The following is an 18,167-nucleotide window of genomic DNA, read 5'->3' as shown; positions in this document are numbered from 1 at the left end:
TAAGAGCGTGACGTGACACATTTGACTACTACCAAACCCCCTTATTGCCTCCGGTGGATCCCAGACTCCACTGACAGGGTTCCCAATTTGGGATGTCAGTTGAGTCTGGTTCGAGACTACCATGGGGTGTTCGAAGTCCCACTGCCTCATATGGATGCGTGACGCCAAGAAATGAGCACGGCCATCCTGCTTTCCATATCTTTCGGGTATTTTACGTCAGCACAAGCTCTCCTCCCTGGCGGCGCTCCGTCCGAACCTAGAATATCTTAATTCAGGGAGCGAAACAATGTTTTGTGGTAAAAAAAACTTATAAAAGTTTTTAAGTCTACTCATATATTGGAGGACAGTAGGTTCGTTCTAATGATGGGGATCATATTACCTCTGTATGATCCTGACCTCAAAGAGCCGCATCAATATTCAACCTTCCTGTCGTCAATCACATAAAATGACATTAAACAAACATTCACTCCTGCATCGCCGCACGATAAAGTAGACCAGATGAAGATGAAATCATCCGTTCCTGTTAAGGTACGAATACCGGACTTAGCAGAATGGGTGTGTTTTCTCGTTTGCTTGAATACTGTGATGCGCATGGTGCGAGAAAGGCACCAGAAGAATCTAATGAACGGTACGCATGCGGACGCCATTGGTGCCTACATGACGGGCAGCCAATTCATAATTGCCAAAGCTACGAGAAGGATGAAATTTATGTTTTAGCGCCCGAAGCTACCCTTGAGGTTAGTCCATTCTCTCAATTGATCCCACGTCAAAGTTTTCACGGCACGTTGTACTATCGATTATTGATACATCAACCCCCCGTCGCCCCCGTCTTTATTATTTCACGTCAAAGGGTTTTCACTTACCGGTGTCGTTGTGTGTCCCTGGTCGACACATTCTTTCTCTCAGGATTCTATATATGACTGCTTGTTCTTCTCCAAAGCTAAACCACCCCCCTGGTTCTCGCCGCCGACATCCTCTCATTTACATTTTCCCAAATTTTGAGTCATGTCGTCCTATACCCCACAGACAGACTTGCCGCTTGAACGCTCTCGTCTCATTGGAATGATTTTGGGGGGTGTATCCTACGGTGCGTTTTTGACCCACCGCGATAATTTGATAGTTGACCTCTGTATACTATAATAGGGGTATACCTTCTTCTGACTGTACAAACAGTGATCGCTCTCATGCAACGTCCCCGACACGGGCAGAAAATTGCAGATAATCGTCGCACGCTTCTTTGTTACATCCTCATCACGTTCGCGCTTTCGACGATAAGTTTTGCTTGCAATGCAAAATATACGGAGATGATTTGGATAGACCTTCGCGATGCACCTGGTGGTCCTGTTGCGCTGATTGAGAACGTAATGCATTACCGTATCAACTTTGTGGCTATATTCTGGTAAGCATCTTTTCCTGTTCATCTACACACAACTTAAGGTCCCACCTAGTGGCTACGTCGCGGAGTGGCTCATGCAAGCACTTCTCGTGAGCCTAATGGTTTGCCGTATGTACAAGCCTGACGCTTGAAATACTCAGCTTTACCGATGTTTCCTGATTTGGAATTGGGCGAAGCAAGTGATGATCCCAATGTTCGCCCTCTATATTGGCATGATTGGTGCAGTGAGATTGTTTACAAACGATCGTAGTCACTGACATCTTGAGCAGCAGTAGCCATTGTCGTCTTGGTTCATGCGGGTATTGGGAATCTGTTCTACAATATCAACACCACGCTTGCGTACCTCGCCTTCCTTGTGGCGAACACCATGCTTTATACCATTCTCGTGGCGACACGTTTGCTCGCCATGCGAAGCCAGATGAAGACAGCATTGGCTGAATTTGATTCTAGCACCTATGATACCGTCATCCGCATGATCATTGAGTCCGCCACGATATACACTGTCTTCGTTTTCATCTACATAGTTGCATTTTCTATTCATGCAGACACACTTTCCACATTATGCTTCTTGTCTATTAACCAAGCTCAAGTAAGCAGGCAGAAATCTCGGTTATTCGTGTCTCTGATACTAGCTTCTTTCGTTTTAAAAAATAGGGCATTGCGCAGTTGTTCATCATCATACGTGTAGCACGGGGTAGGGCAGTTACACATGAGTGGAAGACCCGAGATGCTCCAGCACCTACGACTCTGGCATTCGCAGGGACTACATCCATGCCAGCAGAAGGAACCAACATGGCACAAGCAACCGGGCCAGAGCAGGACATTGCCAGTGAGTCGTGTTTTGTTTCGGTGAAGCCGGCGGAAGAAAATGTATAGCGTGTCATACTTGATTTAATCTATTTATTGTCTTCGTCTGCGTTACAACCTCTTTGTAATTTTATGGACATTCTCGTGTTTTCAGTCCATTACTACTTTACTATGATGCAAGCAATCCGCTCGCTCGCGGACGACTCCGTTGCATCGTATATCGTCATCATCTCGGATTGCTTTTTTATAGCAGCAACGAAGAGTAAACTACGTTCTATGTCTTTCTTCCCTCATTCGTGGCTGAAAATAACGCCCAAATGTAGTCACAAAGGGGCTGGAGTACATGCTTGAGCCAAAGTGGAACAGAAGAGCGCTCATATGGTGGCGATGCGAGTTAGTTTTGCAGGATCAAACACTCCATCCTTGACGCGGAAGGTAAATGAAGTACTGTCCACAGGCAGATCTGTCGTAAAATATCTTTGACGAAGACCTGATCAGAGTAGTGCCGAGTTAGTTAAAACTGCCGCCAAATGTATAAGCCGTGGATGCGGTCACTGGTTCATGTACCTCCCTTTCGGCGAGGATACAAGATATTCACAGATCCGTAAAAGTATTGTACCGATCACTAGACGACCTGAGCTCTTCTAGTTAGTTAGAAGTCCAGTCAACGATGAGGGTTCGCGTGAAAACACATCTTTCTTCGGCATAGCCAACGCCTCCGTTCTGGTTCTGGAAAAGAAAGATCAACCTGGCGTTGGTGAGCATGGGGCAAACAAAAATAAGTGATGCCGACAGCATCTATGACTTCCCCGAAGACTCAGACACTCTTCATTGCGTGATAGAGCGATGAAACTTGCCGAATCCTGAAAGACAAGCTCAATAACGTCTGAGCTATCTAACCGCAAGTCTTCGGTAGAGCTTGTCTGTGCCGTGATACGGTGCAAGTCCTATAAAAGCGAGGTAAAAAAATTTGGACTAGACCAGCCTCCTGAATTGCCGTATCGACCTTCTGCAGTGTTTGCAGGAATGCAGAAGTGAGCGATTCCTGCTTATATGGTCTCGACGTTACAGGCCGAATAAACATAAGGAGACGCCCGACTTAAACCGCAACCCTCTCGACTCCGCAGTAGACATACACTATCTCACTTATCAGCACATCGTTCTTGCGTGGACTAAATCTGTGTCAGATAGGACTTGATGCTCTGGTTGTTTCGAGTAGTAAAAGCTGAAGCGAGAACAGGATAGGACCAAGAGCAGATTACACGACGGGACAACATTGAACAGAGCGTGGGATGCGACTCAGAGCCGCGAACCAGTCGAAGGTCTGCATCCAATAGAGACCGGACACAAGTGGGTGTGTAAGGTGAGCTACTCACCCGAGGCGCGACAGGAGGATACAATAAGGGAATCACAATCTGGGACGCGAAGGCAGCTGTTGCCCACGCAACTTAGACTTAGCTTATTGCCGGGTTAGGTTCGACAGCACTGCCACATGGCAGGCCTCCTCAGGGTCACGAGTTTGAGTCCACACTTTATTTCCGAACGACCGTCGCTCTTTGCGAGTACATCATGGGATGATACAGCACGTCTCTGGAATATTCCTCCAAGTTGGAATATCTCTCCAACACGACAATCGCGTCGATTGTGCAGTTTTACGACTATCTGATGCTGCACCACAGTCAGCGTTAAGTGCCAGTGTCTTCAGCTAGTATACAACAGACATGAATTCGCACCTCTTGTCAACACTATTGACAAGGGTGTTCCAGAACGTTCATGTCATGCCACTGCTTTGTGTCAACACAAGCTTCGTTCCCTCGTTACCTGCTGCTCAGTTTGGTGTTCCGTCTTGACCTTCTCAGTTCAGGGAGCGAAACATTCTCTTCCGTGGTAAAAAAAGTCTTATTGACAGTATAATACTCTATGAAAACAGTACGTTTGTTTTAATGATGGTTATTGTATTAGCTCCGTATGATCCTGACCCAGAACCCTAGGTGTATATTCCTTGGGGACCAGCGAGTCGCATCGATATTCAATGTCCATGCGGCCAGTCACATAAAGTTTTATTAGACTCACATTCGCTCCTGCATTGCCAAATGATAAAGCAGACTAGACAAAGATATCATTCGTCCCTTAACAGGGACGAATACGTACTCAGCAGGGTGGGTGTGCTTGAATACTGCGATATGCATGGGGCGAGTCTGAAGAAGGCACCAGAAGACTCTAATGAAAGGTATGCATGCATCCTTCATTGGGGTTCAGCATGACGAGCAGCGAATTCGTAATTCACCAAAGCTGAAGTTATGCTTGAGGTTAGTCCATTCTCTCGATCGATCCCACGGCAAAGTTTTTCACGGCATGCATTATGGATGATTGATTTATCAACTCTTCGTCGCCCTCGTCTTTATCACTTGACGTAAAGGGGTTTTTTACTCACCAGTGTCAGTGTGTCCCTGGGTGAAAACTCTATTTTAGGACTATATATGATTGCTTTATCTTTTCGACATCCTCTCATTTACATTTTCCCAAATTTTGGGTCATGTCGTCCTATACCCCACAGACAGACTTGCCGCTTGAACGCTCTCGTCTCATTGGAATGATTTTGGGGGGTGTATCCTACGGTGCGTTTTACCCACCGCGATGATTTGGTAGTTGACCTCTGTATACTACCATAGGTGTATACCTTCTTCTGACTGTACAAGCAGTGATTGCTCTCATGCAACGTCCTCGACATGGGCAGAAGATTGCAAATAATCGTCGCACGCTTCTTTGTTACACCCTCATCACGTTCACGCTTTCGACGATAAGTTTTGCTTGCAATACAAAATACACGGTGATGATTTGGATAGACCTTCGCGATGCACCTGGTGGTCCTGTTGCGCTGATTGAGAACGCAATGAATTATCGTATCAACTTTGTAGCGATATTCTGGTCAGCATATTTACCTGTCTATTCACAAACGACGTTCACGGTCTCATCTAGTGGTTATCTCACGGAGTGGCTTGTGCAAGCACTGCTCGTGAGCCGAATATTGTGCCGCATGTGCAACTGACCCCTGAAATACTCAGCTTCACCGATGTTTTGTGGTATGGGATGGGTCGAGACGCGAGATGATTCCCATGTTCGCCCTCTATATTGGCATGATTGGTGCATTTAGGTCGTCTACGAAACAGTCATAGTTACTGACATCCTGAGCAGCAACAGCCATCGTCGTCTTTGTCCAGGCAGCTACCGGGGCTCTATTTTACAATCTCGACGCCGCACTTGCATACCCCGCCTTCCTAATGGCAAACACTATGTTTTATACCATTCTCGTGGCGACACGTTTGTTCGCCATGCGAAGCCGGATGAAGAACGCGTTGGCTGAATTTGATTCTAGCATCTATGATACCATCATCCGCATGATCATTGAGTCCACCATGGCATACACTGTCTTCGTCTTCATCTACATAGTTGCATTTGCTATTCATGCAGACACACTATCCACATTATGCTTCTTGTCTATTAACCAAGTTCAAGTAAGCAGACATAAACCTCGGTTATTCGTGTATCTGATATTGGCTTCTTTGTTTTAAAACATAGGGCATTACGCAGTTGTTCATCATCATCCGTGTGGCACGGGGGAAGGCAGTTACACACGAGTGGTCGACCCGAAATGCTCCACCAGTGACGGCTCTAGCGTTCGCAGTGACTCCATCCATCGCAGCAGAAGGAATTGACGTGACGCAAGCAGCTAGTCCAAGTGTCAGGGAGTCGTGTCCTGTGTCGGCGAAGTTGGCGGAAGCAAATGTATAAGCTATATACTTCATCTTGATTTATTCCGAGTCATCAAGTTTATCTTCGTCTGCTTACAACCTCTCTGTAATCTTATAAACATTCTCTTATTTTCATGTTTTCAGTCCATCACTACTTTAATATGATATACAGTAGGTAGATGAGGTACTATCCACAAGCACATCTGTCATAAAGTCGCTTTGGCAAGGACCCGAGCAGAGTGGTATAGAGTTAGTTAAAGCTTCTGCCAAGTGTACGAGCCGAACCGTATGGTCACTGGCTCGTGCACCTCCCTCTCGGTGAGGAGACACAATATTCGCGGATCCGAGACAGTATCATACCGATCGCTGGATGGTCTGAGATTCTTATTAGTCAGAAGGCTGGTCAACGATGATAGTTTGCATGCCGGCTTACCTGAGTTCCCACAACTCGCGAATACTTGAACTTCGAGCCCAGGCTAGCAGATATCTTGGAGAAAGCGGAGATGCATCGGACCATTTAAAAGGTCGAGGAGACGCACATGGCACTTCGTATGCACAGCACTGTGAAGCTGTGGGGAGAACACAAGGATACCGTATAGAAAGACACTCTGGTGTACATGATGGTCAATTTCTTGTTGCTTTCCAAGCGGGTTTTTTGTTGTCAGATCTGGTTGTTGCTCAGGATATGGCTCGTTGGTTGGTAGTATGTGTTGATGTTGAATGATAATAGTTTTGTCTGGCCCCGGCAGGTATGTTTAATTGGAAAAGACTTGAGCTACAACTGTGCAAGGTTATACACTGCTAGCGGGCCCTGCACGACTTAGCGGACGCTGAGACTCGTGTCATAACTTGGCGCATAGTCATCACATTTCGAGGTCCGCCAGTCCCGCGGAAAGGGACGGTCCGTTGTTTTCATCACAGACTTCTAACTGGAGTTATCACGCGTTGGCTCCTGTTTTCGACCTCATCTGTTCTACTACCCCAGTAATATCTATTTGATTTCTTCCTTATCCTCAGGTCTAACTTAGGGTGTCGCCGACATTACCTGTATCACACCTGTCTCGCATGAGCCCTATGTCCAGATGTCTACCTAGCCTTTTCACCAAGTTCTCGTTCATGTCCGGTTGTTCGTTGACCACGTACATCAGGCTAGGTATCCACAGTTTCGGAGCGTAGTAAGTCAGGGCTATCTCTTGGTTCAAGTTCCATTTGAATAGCTGAGAAGTTCCAAAGTTCCACAGTGATACACATGTACGCATCCGACCATTCCGGTCGTCGCAGTCACCCAACGTGGAGACTGGGTGATTCCTGGTAATTCCCGGTTGACTACTTATTACTTGTAATACTGTGTGAAGGCTCATTCGAAATTGCCCACTTGCAACGCCGCAATATGGTGGCTCTGAGGGCTCCAGCGATTTCGGAGTCGCACCCGCAACTAAATGCAGATGAAACGACTCTCGCCAACCTAGGATACAAGCAGGAGTTTCACAGGGAATTCACTCCGCTAGAGGTGAGCTTGATACCAGACTCTTCCATCTATGCGACTCAAGTCAACAACTGCAGGTGTCTGGACTTGCATTTAGCTATGCCGGAGTAGTTCCTTCTATAGTGTAAGCCGTCACTGTGACAATTGAAATTGCACCATTGACGACAAAGATCGATTCAGCTCCGTGATCTTCTATGCCATACCAAATGGCGGGCCTTTCGCGATGGTTTGGGGTGTAAGCTTTTATCACACGTGACGATTACTGTTTTATAAACATCTCATTTTTCTTCTGTGCAGTGGGCAGTTGCTTGCCCCTTTATCATGTGCATCGGGTTGGCGATAGCAGAGCTCGCATCAGCAGCGCCTACTTCTGGTGGTGTATGTCATTGGCGCTGTCTCTGTTTCACATTTGACTCAACACAATCTAGCTATACTACTGGACTTACTCGCTTACTTCTCCACGATGCCGCAATTTTTTGTCGTGGATAGTTGGCTGTAAGTCCTGTATTTTATGTGACATGCAGCCAGTCCTGATATCTGCAGATTCGAACACCATAGAGATGATTATGGGAGTCGGTAAGACGAGTTTCATTTTTAAACAGTCTCCCCCTGATTATGCGGGGCTAGCTTCCGTAGACTGGGCTTGTGCAATTCAAATTACTGCAGCAATCAGTATTGCCTCCTCTGACCAGGCATATACGACTACCAACCGGGAGCTCTAGTAAGCTCGTCCTCGTGCAGACACAATACTCTTCATATCGGTTGTTATAGTGGCATATACGCAGCTTTGGTTTTGTCACAAGCTTTCCTCGTGAGCTTCGGTACCAAAGTTCTGGCAAGACTACAGAGAATGTTCACGTTGGTGAATGTATGGTAGGTGTTGTAGAGTTCGTACATGATCATTGTTTCAAATCCTCCGATAGCCTTTGCTTCATAATCATAATTGCGCTTCCGCTCGCAACGCCACCAGATTATCGAAACAGTGTAAATTTTGCGCTAGGGAATTTCACCAATTGTATGTATCATCGTCCAATTACGCTCGCAGCTCACGATCAGTTATAGTGGCCGGCTGGCCATCTGGATTCGCATTTATTTTGAGCTTGATGGCTCCTCTTAGTGCAATAGGTTGGACTATATTCTCTTGAGTTATCGCTCCATAACAATCGTTAACCCACCAGGGGGTTATGATGCTAGCGTTCATATGAGCGAGGAGGCTTCAAATGCCGCTACTACAATACCATGGGCAATAGTAAGTGATACTAGAAATGACTAATTGTTGCACGGTGTTTATCCTTGTCAGGTCAGTTCCATTGCTGTATCGGCTGTCCTTGGTTGGGGTATGTGGAATGTCATGTCACTCTGATCTTCATGACATATTCTAATCCAGGAATCAACATCTCCGTTGCCTTTTGCATGGGTACTGATGTCAGCAGCGTCTTAAATAGCCCTATAGGCCAGCCTATGGCACAGATATTATACAATTCGCTTGGGCAGAAACAGGCCCTGGCTCTGTGGTGGCTCATTATTGTAGCGGAGTACGTTTTAGTACCTTTTGATGTATTCGCAGCCTAATCATAGAGCAGGTACATGATGGCATCGAACTGCCTCCTGGTCGGCTCTCGCCAAACGTTTGCATTTGCTCGTGACGGAGCCCTCCCTTTTTCATGGTATTTGTATCGGATCAATCGCTATACAGAAACACCCGTCAATACAGTTTGGTTTGACACAATCTGCGCTCTGGCAATTGGACTTTTGTCGTTCATAAGTGAGGAAGCCATCGATGCGGTATTCACAATTTGCGTCACCTCATCGTATATCGCCTACATAATACCGATCACAGTCCGCTTTGCGTTCAAGAATGACTTTAAACCCGGCCCATTTCATCTTGGGAAACTGGTAGGTTAATCGGCAGTGATATATTCTTAAACTAATATGCCTGTGCAGAGCTTTCCAGTCTCTGTGATCGCTGTGACATGGATGATCTTTGTGATCCTTGTTTTCTTCTTTCCTGCGACCCCGCAAACAACGTTACAGCAGATGAACTATACGGTTGTGGTACTTGGAGGGTTCATGTTTCTGGCAATTTTCTGGTATTATTGTCCAGTGTACGGAGGCGTTCATTGGTTCAATGGACCCGTATTCAACGTTACACCGGCTATCCGAGGTGAAAACGAAGACGAGGATTTGATGTCGGACTCGGAGAAGAAAGAACGATGTGATGCTGATGTCGTTGTCAGAGCGGTGGATGTATAAATAGTATCCGTATGATAGACAAGCGAGATGGCAGCTAACGCTACACAATGAGTCAACCTGCAACAAAATCAACACGGAAATATTCATAAATTCTTGGATATACAGTCATACCTTGGGGATAGGATTGAATGGTTCTTACAAGTTGTGTTTCCTCACCAGATACTGGGAATGCTGAGGCAAAGGGCCATATGGAAAAAGCTGCTTGCAAAACAGTTTTTTTTGGGTCCTGTGCGAGTCAAGGGACAGCAGGTCCAGGGAGGGGCTATATCGAATATAGTAATAATCGTATTGGCTGACGGAGTTTTATTGCGACACAGCCACATAAGTTACAGCCTCGCGGCTATATTAAATTACAAGTTTATACGTGGTAAGTGAGCGCTGAATACGCGTGGCCTCAACTCTCAAAGGCTCATATCAACCTCACACAACAAGTAAACATTGAAAATACCTTCATATAGGTATCTGATTTCTAGGTTTTCGGCATTCATCATGCCCCACCCTGCCGGTTACCAACAGTTACCCCAAGGCGTTGAAGATGAAATTATTGTCGAGGAGCAAGACACAGAGGATCACGCTAAGGCTGCCCGTGGACGCAGTGCCCGAGTACACAAACCAGGACATATAGACTTGCGAAAGTTAGATAACGCATTCAAAAGGTGTGCGAGGGCTTGCTGAGTTACAGTATTAGTCTCGAGCTAACACATGTCTTCAGGTGGACAGAGTCTATTGCGCAGAAAGTTAAACGGAAGAAGAAAGTCGAAGACTACTCTCGCAAGGAGATATGGCAGAGTGTCTTTGAGCCCTGTGCTCCACCCTTTGCCGTTGGGAGCGGGAGTGAATTCATGGTAAGCCCTGTGGTTTTTACTATCAAAATGCATGCTCCCCATAGTTCCTAGTGTCCAATGTCGGTAGTAACATCTTGTTCACAGGTTAAAACACTTGATCACAAGCCTCCCATGTCTCAAGCGACTTTCGACAAGTAAGCTAGAATTATTGGTAATTCAATACCGAGCTCATAGTAAACAGTTTAGCACAATCAGTGCGAAATGCCATATCAGCTGGAATCCACCCAAAAATGATTGTGAAAGGGTCTTCTGGATCCTACTTTGCTCGTGCGAAAGTTGATGGGAGAGTCCAGACAGTTGCGTGAGTATCGAGTGATCATGATTCAGTTACATTCGCGACAACTTACCATATATCATATGTAGTGTATTCAAGCCTAAGGATGAGGAGCCTTATGGGCGCTTGAATCCTAAAGTGCGTGTCTTTATCATTGACCAGACTTTCACTTAGAAATTTTTCAGACTACTAAGTGGCTACATCGGCAATTTAGATGGATAATTCCATTCGGACGGGCTTGTTTGATACCCAATCTCAGGTAATTATATACAACCTGGAACAGCAGCTCACCCCGCGTGAAACTTACCGTACCCAGTTACATCTCAGAGGCTGCAGGATCCCTGCTTGACGAACGCCTTGGACTTAATATTGTCCCTCGCACACAACTCGTCTCATTATCCAGCCCTGTGAGTCCAATGTATGCTTTCTGGAATTCCTGGCTAAATCATTGTGTTCCAGGCCTTCTTCTATGACTGGATTGACAGAAGTGCAGCCAAGAAAGGTAAACAACTACCTGAAAAGATAGGAAGCATGCAGTATTTCTTGCACGGATACACTGGTTGTGTTTATTTTACTTACTTTTCATACATTGACTCATCTACAAATCATCAGATGCATCGGATTTCCTACGGAAGCATCCTTGGCCCGGTCGCTCTATCGCAGACACATTTGACGATTCATCGCACCGCAAAGGTCTCCCTACGAAACGTTTTCTTAGCGCACTGAAAATAATATGCGGAAGGACTGGTGACGAGGACATAGACAATGAGGACCCAGAGGAAGAACGTGCTCTTTTCGATGTTACTGAAGACAACGAATCTGGACGTCCGTTTTATTGGTCGCGAGCGCTTCAACAAAGTTTCAGAGAAGAGTTGGAAAAGTACGTATGTCGATTGTCGTTCTGTCACAGGTTCTCATGCTGCATCCCACTCTAAACTAGGCTGGTGATACTTGGTATACGCTCTTTGCTATATTCTTCCTGATGGCTAACTCCGCGAACAGATTACTTGATGCTAAATACTGACCGTGGAGCTGATAACTACATGATCAAGTACTGTGAGGGCAGCCACGAGAAGCTGGTTGATATTGCCCCTCAACCTTCAGCTCACCCCCAGATGCCACAAATGCGTCGTGCTCAGACGCATTCTCCATCCTCACAGTCTACCGTGACTTTTGTCAACGCCATCCCTCCATCTCAAGCTAACGCTGCTTCGTCTGACTATATGCGTCAGCCGCATATACATATCGCAGCCATAGACAACTCGCTCTCGTTCCCTCATGAGCATCCTCGAGGCTGGCGGTCGTATACCTATGGGTGGTTGTATCTCCCTGTTAACTTAATTGGGCGTCCTTTCAGTGCAAAGACGCGAGCGCATTTCTTACCCCTCTTGACCTCTAAAACTTGGTGGGAGGAAACAACCTTTCAGCTTCGTAATCTCTTTGCAGTCGACCCTGACTTCCATCCTAAAATGTTCCAGGTCAGTTGTGAGAGCTCATTGATGAAAACAATACGATATCATTTTTAATTTCAGAGGCAATTGGCTGTCATCAAAGGTCAAGCTTATAACATTATCGAGTCTTTGAAACATGCGGTGAGCCGGAACTGTTGGTTGGATCGTTTAGATTCGTTCAACTGATTGGTTTACTCTGTTAGGATGAAGGTGAGCGCCGGAGGCGGTTAAACAAATAATTTGGGTGTTCATTATTGCAGGTCCGCTGGAGTTGACCCGCCGTACGAAAGCACTTGTTTGGGACGACGAAATCGAAATTATGGAAGAGGCGCCTCGTCCCCCTGGTCCTTCACCTGCATCACCACGCCCGTCCATCAGTACCATGCCACTACCACGGCGTACACGCAGTCAAAGCCACTCTGCTGAGTTCCCTCCACCCGTCCGCCGGAGATCATCAGAAGCTGATCGCCCCGTTCCGTTCTCTGCCAAGTTTCAGAAGGTACATCCAGGTACGACAGGTGTCACGGTTCTCGAGCATCTTGAACGCCTGGATGTTGTCGAAGCCGGGCTGCAACGACTTGGCGTCGAAGAGCCGGTCATCGAGGAGGACGAAGAGGAAGAAGTCGACGTTGGAATGTCGTCTGCACCGCAACCCCTCCTTATCCCCACTGTTGATGCGCTTCCAATCGATGATCTTTCGGCTTCACAGCAACTCACCCCACCTGGTAGTCCGGGCGGGCTTACGTCTGTTCCGGATGTGCACTCACTCGCTAACTCTGTGACAGAGGAGGATCTGGCAGTCATGTCTAAGTCAATGTCTCATGTTGAGTCGCCCTTCGCACCCCAGCACAACAGGTGGAATAGCCATGCTGGGCGGATGTATCACCAGCCTGACCGCAGCCTGGACTGGATGAACGTCGACGAACTTGAACAGCAGAAGCGAACTGTTATTGTCGAGGTATGTGCACCCCCTATTATCGACGATGATCTGATCCACAATACTTGCATCAGCGATTTGAGACGGTCGCTGCGAAACCTCTTCTTAGCTGCTGGTGAAATATACGTATATTTCTTTCATAGAGCGGACCGGTTTGTCGTGTTATGGTTCAGGTTGCTATCGTAGTTTGCTATCTGGTATAAATGTCCAAAGATCTTGAAATCCATTATATACATTTAATAAGTCGAATGTTCGTATCTTGGTCGAGCCTGCAAGCTCAATGCAAGGATGATACTACATCCAATTAGTCGCCCTCAGTCATGAGCCACGATGCGAAGTCATCCAGCCGCTGCTTTTCTGCTTCGTCGTCATCTCCATCCAAATCGTCGCCCGCTCCGCTGCGTTTGAAGCGCTGTTTGCCTGAATACAAAAACGCCTCAATTCGTCTTCCAGCGAAGAACCTGTTGTTCATTTTCTATGACAAAATTGATTAATACTTGCCAAGGGGTCAGCGAGGGAGAGACGCACAATGACACAGGCCTGAGCACTCAGGGAGTCTTTGAACTTGACTGTCATCACCCCGTCAGCCTCTTTCTATAAGGCAAATCAGACATGGCTGTGGAGCAGGAAATATGGGACATACGTCATATAGAACGACATTTGTGACTTCTCCTAGTGATGAACATTCAACACGCACGTCATCCTTAAGATCAAGTAGCAGAGACGCGTCTTCGTCGAGTTCTTGGAGAGTGAACATGTGCTTGAGAACCACTACACGGCAGTTCCTGTTGACTACTTTCTTTTCGTCTTCCTCATTCTTAGCGGGGCCAAAGCCATCTTCGTCATCCCATTCCTCAATTTTTCTATAGGCAGATTAGAGATATGACAATGCAGTCCGAGAGAGAAGGGACATACTTCTGCATCTTGCCGATCCTTCTGGTTATCTTCTTCTTATCCACTGTCTTCCGCAATTTCACTTCCTCCCCTGTCCCGCCTGAATGCTTGTGACGAAATTCCGCCTTCTGCACTCTCATGACTGTTGATGTGTCGCCTATCCGGAGTTCCGAGTCATCCAGGAGGTTGACTGCCAAAGTCACTGATTCTTCTTTGAAATAAACCACCAATGCTTCTCCACTGAATGACCCGTCCTCGCGTGCGTACAGTTTCACTTTGGATTCGCCTTCATCATCTTCCTCAATAACTCCGAACTTAGAAAAGCGCTCAACGATTTCGTCCACTTCAGTGTCTGCAGGAAGCCCAGTGACGTAGACTGCCGTATTTTTGGATTTGGCTGGCTTGTCGTTCTTGCCACGCTTCGCAGAAGGCTCTGTTGGAGGCGTATATGACGTGTAGTTATCGGGTTCCTTCCTCTTCTTATTTGCGCGCTTGAGCACGGGCGCGGCTGGTGTCTGCGGAAATTATCAATTTAAGGAGTCGCCGTATGGAAGGAACAGCATCGCTTGACCTCTTCATCCACGCCAGCGATTGAATATGCAGCTTGTTGCTTTTTGATCAATTCCTCATCAAGCTGCCAAAGTTGCTTGCCTCACGGTCACTGGTGACTCACGAAGTTCACACTCACCACCGGAACCCATACACCCTTGGCGGAATCAAACTCGAGCTCAGAACCATCTTCATTCTCTAGCCTCCATGTTCCTGTCTCTCTGGAAAAGTGAATGCGGTCGTCGTTGGCGAAAGCATCTGCTTGAGCGGATGCAGATGCGCCCGCAGCTGCTGATGGTACGTCGTTGGACATCTCAGGCGGTTGTTTGTATGTATTTGATTCTAAAGCCTTAACACAGCTTTGTACTTATTAACGTGGCAATTGTCACTCATCCGAGCAACTCAAAGTGTATGCGTGCTGTCGGGACTCGGGACCACGGATACCCTTTCAGTCAACCAAAATACTTGGTATTGGGAATAATTACTGGTGAGATCAGACCGGTATCTTGATAATGCGCAACAGGTACGTGGATTGATTTTGTCACGTCCGAGATAATATCCTAGGAGGTCCGAATACTCACCAGCACCACTTAGGTTAACATATAATATCGTAAATAATTGAAGCCGTCCCAACTCGCTTGCAGGGACTCTTTCCGCACCTGCGCCTCATTCCCGATCATAGCCTGTGTTCGACAACATGTCAACCCAACAAGCTTTCTTGGTCAAAGAAATTGACGCACCTGGACCTGGCGAATTTCTCGCCAAAATCTTTCCGAGCGATCTAAACCCTTTCAAAGTTGAATTGGAAAATCCAAGAAAACGGGTTACGTCGTACCCCGTAGTCATCGGTGAAGAGACTGCTGGCAAATTTGAAGCTGTCCAACGGCGAGAACGTCACTTATTTTAAGAAAGGGAAATAGGGTGTAAATGGCATCGAAGATAGAAAGATAGTAATGTCATTTCTTTGACTTTTTGACAGATCTTTTCAAACGAACATAACAACAAGTTTACCACCTCCAAATAGCATCGCAATCAAGGTCTATCGTATGTCCATGCACATTATTGATCAGCCGAACACTATTGAATGCGTTGTTCGACTTCGTTGAGCCCTAACTTTTACCTCCGCCGCGCCCACAACAACACCCATGTTGACGAATAACATGTGTGGAGGAATTACTAGTAATTTCTCCACACGTGCTATCCAAACACAGGATTGTTTCATCGACAAACCGATCCGAGTCCGACTAGTGCTGGAGACCTCGACGGTGTCTCTAATCTGCAAAGACTGAAAAATAACCTTGTCAACGGCAAGAAATTCTTGGCGGCCAAACTCTAAGGTCTGTTCATTGTGTATGCTATATATAAAAATCGAAGACATCTTTTGTGCACAACAAAGGAATAAATGCGCATTATACTATCCTGAAACTGTGTGTAAGTTCTCATGTTAGTCGATGGAAGGTTTCCTCAAGGTTGATTTCATTTTTGGAACAACATCTGAGATAAGGACAACAGCAATAGCACTCATGTGTGCAGAGAACATACTGACACATTGTCACAAGACACGTTGGAGACTTATTATCAGCTCATTTGATTTGCGTTTACGAGATGCGTGAAGTCTTCACGCAAATGTATGGCGTGTTGCGTCCAGCCGCATAACACCGCTGACCTCTGAAATCGCAGTTCCCTCGCACGTGTGCACCTAATTGTTACCAATTTTCTTCTAGATGAATCTTCAAGGTTATTGGTCCGCTATGCAAGGCTGTCCTAGAAAACCTGTAATTAATATTATCGCTTCCAATGCCGCCCCCCTCTTGCACCCTCAGGCTCTCCGACTGTTATGTCGTACTCTGGCTCATCGAACGCCCCATCCCTTCTGTGGAAGCATGTCGATCTAGTTGAAAGTGAAGAGCAATCACCGCCTATGGAACTGCAAGAGTAATCCATGGCTTGTTAAGTTGGAGGATCCTGTAGATTGGACACCTAATCAGTATTCCATCAAGAGCTCATAGATAATAGAGACTTTGATACATGCACATCCGATCAATATGACATTGTCCACACAGAAATTATCATGAGCTCAAATCTTGCGGTCGTTGCTTATTATTGCCATTGCACACACCTGTACTGAGCTTTTGTCTGATACATCGTTCGAGCGAGCTGCACCTCTCCTGCTTCCTTCACGCCTTCCATTGCATCTGATATCAATCTATGTCAACAGCCTTGGAAGAGCGGCAGAGTGAGCACGCTAGTGGTTTATCGTAATGGTACATCCGTCGAGAAATCTGGTAGGTGCAGCCTCATCTGTTTGTGTCTGAGGTTTTTAGATCCATGAATCAGTGAGCTCTAGAAAATGCTCAACAAAGAAAATAAAATAAAGCAGTGTGGTTTGACCGCACCGAACACGAACTGTCACACAACTCAGCGATTGATTTACGTACCCTAAGTGTTGCTAAGCTTCAGTCCATAAAAAGCACAAAAGAACTCCTGTGCACTCTATACATACAGAGGACGGTGCTTATTCACATCGAAGCAGCTCCGCCTGCTGATCATTATCCGCGACATAGAATATATGGTCATCTCTTGATTTATCGGCAACAATAAAATCCTCGAGTTGAATGCAAAAGTCGACTACTTGTATAGCAACATTGGAAAATAGGCATTGGGATCATGAGGGGCGTCCGGCGCGAGCTCGGCTCTCCACTTCTTAAAGGGTGAGGGTACCTTCGGGGGGAGCTTTGACTGGTCATACACCTTGTGCACAGATGTGATTGCAGCGATTGCGCCTGTCAAATCCAAGGTCTCCTGGGTCTTTGTAGGGACATTCGCGTTCTCACCATCTTTGGCTTCTGATGGTGCAGGAATTCTATGATTACATGTCAATGGGAACTGACATGCAGAAAGTACAGGGACGTACGCCTGTGCTTCAGAGTGTTGGATGAGAAGTGACGAGAGGTCGGGCTGCGTGACCACAGAAAGTTGGGGATATGCCCTTCGAACATCTCTCTTCCAATATGGGTTCTGGGCGGGGTCGGAAGCTGACAAAAAGGATGAGCAGAGCCTATGGTAAGCCTCAAAGTTCTACCTTTGGTTGCAGGAGCTGAGTATTTCTCTGGTCTGGAACCAGGCTGCGGCCACCTGGAGACTCCTGCTAATGGAATACCACTCGAGATTTCAGGGTTGATGACCACAGCGTCGCCTGGTAAGAGGTATTCACATGCATTCGATAGGCCAATAAATAAATAAACTCACGGAATTTCTTCCAAAAACCTTTCGGATGAACATGGTAGAGAGTCGACTCTGCAGCTTTTTTGGTAGCCGCCATCTGTGAAGTTCGAGTTGAAGTTCGGGGAACAGCGGGAAGCGGGAGATGATTACATAAGCATGTTAACATCTAATCAAGCGATTTTCATTAAAAAAGTAACTGTTATACCAATTATTGTTATATAGCATCTGAACGTCCTAGATCGACACCAGCACGTCTGCCATATGAATGTGTGGCACGGTTTTGTCCAGAGCACACCAG

The 18,167-nt window shown here is 46.4% G+C and overlaps 7 protein-coding genes across 7 annotated transcripts; 5 read left to right on the top strand and 2 right to left on the bottom strand.

The window, feature by feature from the left end:
* The first annotated feature begins 745 nt into the window (after window positions 1-745).
* EDB93DRAFT_158951 (uncharacterized protein) lies at window positions 746-2,412 on the top strand. Its single transcript, XM_041455546.1, has 6 exons — window positions 746-1,087; window positions 1,144-1,399; window positions 1,449-1,485; window positions 1,537-1,615; window positions 1,666-1,985; window positions 2,051-2,412. Exons 1-6 carry the CDS (start codon window positions 1,006-1,008, stop codon window positions 2,270-2,272), a joined length of 996 nt encoding a protein of 331 aa, XP_041309944.1. The 5' UTR covers window positions 746-1,005; the 3' UTR covers window positions 2,273-2,412.
* Window positions 2,413-4,340: 1,928 nt separating this feature from the next.
* On the top strand, window positions 4,341-6,127 carry EDB93DRAFT_1132038 (uncharacterized protein). Its single transcript, XM_041448986.1, has 8 exons — window positions 4,341-4,362; window positions 4,418-4,512; window positions 4,623-4,821; window positions 4,876-5,131; window positions 5,183-5,219; window positions 5,269-5,347; window positions 5,399-5,718; window positions 5,783-6,127. The coding sequence occupies exons 3-8, from the start codon at window positions 4,740-4,742 to the stop codon at window positions 5,993-5,995; spliced, it is 987 nt and encodes a 328-aa protein (XP_041309943.1). The 5' UTR covers window positions 4,341-4,362; window positions 4,418-4,512; window positions 4,623-4,739; the 3' UTR covers window positions 5,996-6,127.
* Window positions 6,128-6,894: 767 nt separating this feature from the next.
* EDB93DRAFT_1320090 (amino acid/polyamine transporter I) lies at window positions 6,895-9,694 on the top strand (the record flags this gene model as incomplete). Its single annotated transcript, XM_041454901.1, has 14 exons — window positions 6,895-7,130; window positions 7,189-7,465; window positions 7,519-7,565; window positions 7,622-7,676; window positions 7,739-7,819; window positions 7,870-8,162; window positions 8,213-8,314; window positions 8,365-8,456; window positions 8,504-8,566; window positions 8,620-8,690; window positions 8,742-8,778; window positions 8,829-8,976; window positions 9,025-9,337; window positions 9,386-9,694. The coding sequence occupies exons 2-14, from the start codon at window positions 7,346-7,348 to the stop codon at window positions 9,692-9,694; spliced, it is 1,731 nt and encodes a 576-aa protein (XP_041309942.1). The 5' UTR covers window positions 6,895-7,130; window positions 7,189-7,345.
* Window positions 9,695-10,060: 366 nt separating this feature from the next.
* Window positions 10,061-13,421, top strand: EDB93DRAFT_158675 (phosphatidylinositol 3 and 4-kinase-domain-containing protein). The gene is made up of 15 exons (XM_041455545.1): window positions 10,061-10,350; window positions 10,407-10,539; window positions 10,624-10,673; window positions 10,721-10,840; window positions 10,903-10,951; window positions 10,999-11,072; window positions 11,130-11,220; window positions 11,273-11,372; window positions 11,426-11,693; window positions 11,754-11,767; window positions 11,816-12,291; window positions 12,346-12,405; window positions 12,468-12,474; window positions 12,525-13,222; window positions 13,276-13,421. Exons 1-15 carry the CDS (start codon window positions 10,184-10,186, stop codon window positions 13,318-13,320), a joined length of 2,352 nt encoding a protein of 783 aa, XP_041309941.1. The 5' UTR covers window positions 10,061-10,183; the 3' UTR covers window positions 13,321-13,421.
* An 84-nt stretch (window positions 13,422-13,505) lies between these two features.
* Window positions 13,506-14,957, bottom strand: EDB93DRAFT_1239470 (uncharacterized protein; the record flags this gene model as incomplete). Its single annotated transcript, XM_041451635.1, has 6 exons — window positions 13,506-13,676; window positions 13,730-13,795; window positions 13,845-14,064; window positions 14,117-14,610; window positions 14,667-14,729; window positions 14,784-14,957. The coding sequence occupies 6 exons, from the start codon at window positions 14,955-14,957 to the stop codon at window positions 13,506-13,508; spliced, it is 1,188 nt and encodes a 395-aa protein (XP_041309940.1).
* A 384-nt stretch (window positions 14,958-15,341) lies between these two features.
* On the top strand, window positions 15,342-15,980 carry EDB93DRAFT_1102192 (uncharacterized protein; the record flags this gene model as incomplete). Its single annotated transcript, XM_041447178.1, has 2 exons — window positions 15,342-15,537; window positions 15,856-15,980. The coding sequence occupies 2 exons, from the start codon at window positions 15,342-15,344 to the stop codon at window positions 15,978-15,980; spliced, it is 321 nt and encodes a 106-aa protein (XP_041309939.1).
* Window positions 15,981-17,272: 1,292 nt separating this feature from the next.
* Window positions 17,273-17,966, bottom strand: EDB93DRAFT_1081299 (NUZM, NADH-ubiquinone oxidoreductase 21.3 kDa subunit; the record flags this gene model as incomplete). Its single annotated transcript, XM_041445606.1, has 4 exons — window positions 17,273-17,530; window positions 17,555-17,679; window positions 17,727-17,840; window positions 17,894-17,966. The coding sequence occupies 4 exons, from the start codon at window positions 17,964-17,966 to the stop codon at window positions 17,273-17,275; spliced, it is 570 nt and encodes a 189-aa protein (XP_041309938.1).
* Window positions 17,967-18,167: the final 201 nt, after the last annotated feature.

This window comes from Suillus bovinus (assembly GCF_016758785.1).
Source record: "Suillus bovinus strain UH-Sbo-P2 chromosome Unknown EDB93scaffold_13, whole genome shotgun sequence".
NCBI classification, from domain to species: Eukaryota; Fungi; Basidiomycota; class Agaricomycetes; order Boletales; family Suillaceae; genus Suillus; species Suillus bovinus.
This window is presented reverse-complemented; position numbering and strand designations above follow the sequence as displayed.

Bases quoted from the DNA above. Each gene is read 5' to 3' on its own strand.
- EDB93DRAFT_158951 (XM_041455546.1), top strand. From the start codon at position 1,006: ATGTCGTCCTATACCCCACAGACAGACTTGCCGCTTGAACGCTCTCGT. The intron at 1,616-1,665 runs GTGCAGTGAGAT...CATCTTGAGCAG, and splicing joins CCTCTATATTGGCATGATTG to CAGTAGCCATTGTCGTCTTG. The intron at 1,986-2,050 runs GTAAGCAGGCAG...TTTAAAAAATAG, and splicing joins TGTCTATTAACCAAGCTCAA to GGCATTGCGCAGTTGTTCAT.
- EDB93DRAFT_1132038 (XM_041448986.1), top strand. From the start codon at position 4,740: ATGTCGTCCTATACCCCACAGACAGACTTGCCGCTTGAACGCTCTCGT. The intron at 4,822-4,875 runs GTGCGTTTTACC...ATACTACCATAG, and splicing joins TTTGGGGGGTGTATCCTACG to GTGTATACCTTCTTCTGACT. The intron at 5,132-5,182 runs GTCAGCATATTT...GGTCTCATCTAG, and splicing joins AACTTTGTAGCGATATTCTG to TGGTTATCTCACGGAGTGGC.
- EDB93DRAFT_158675 (XM_041455545.1), top strand. From the start codon at position 10,184: ATGCCCCACCCTGCCGGTTACCAACAGTTACCCCAAGGCGTTGAAGAT. The intron at 10,674-10,720 runs GTAAGCTAGAAT...CATAGTAAACAG, and splicing joins TCTCAAGCGACTTTCGACAA to TTTAGCACAATCAGTGCGAA. The intron at 11,373-11,425 runs GTTGTGTTTATT...ACAAATCATCAG, and splicing joins TTTCTTGCACGGATACACTG to ATGCATCGGATTTCCTACGG.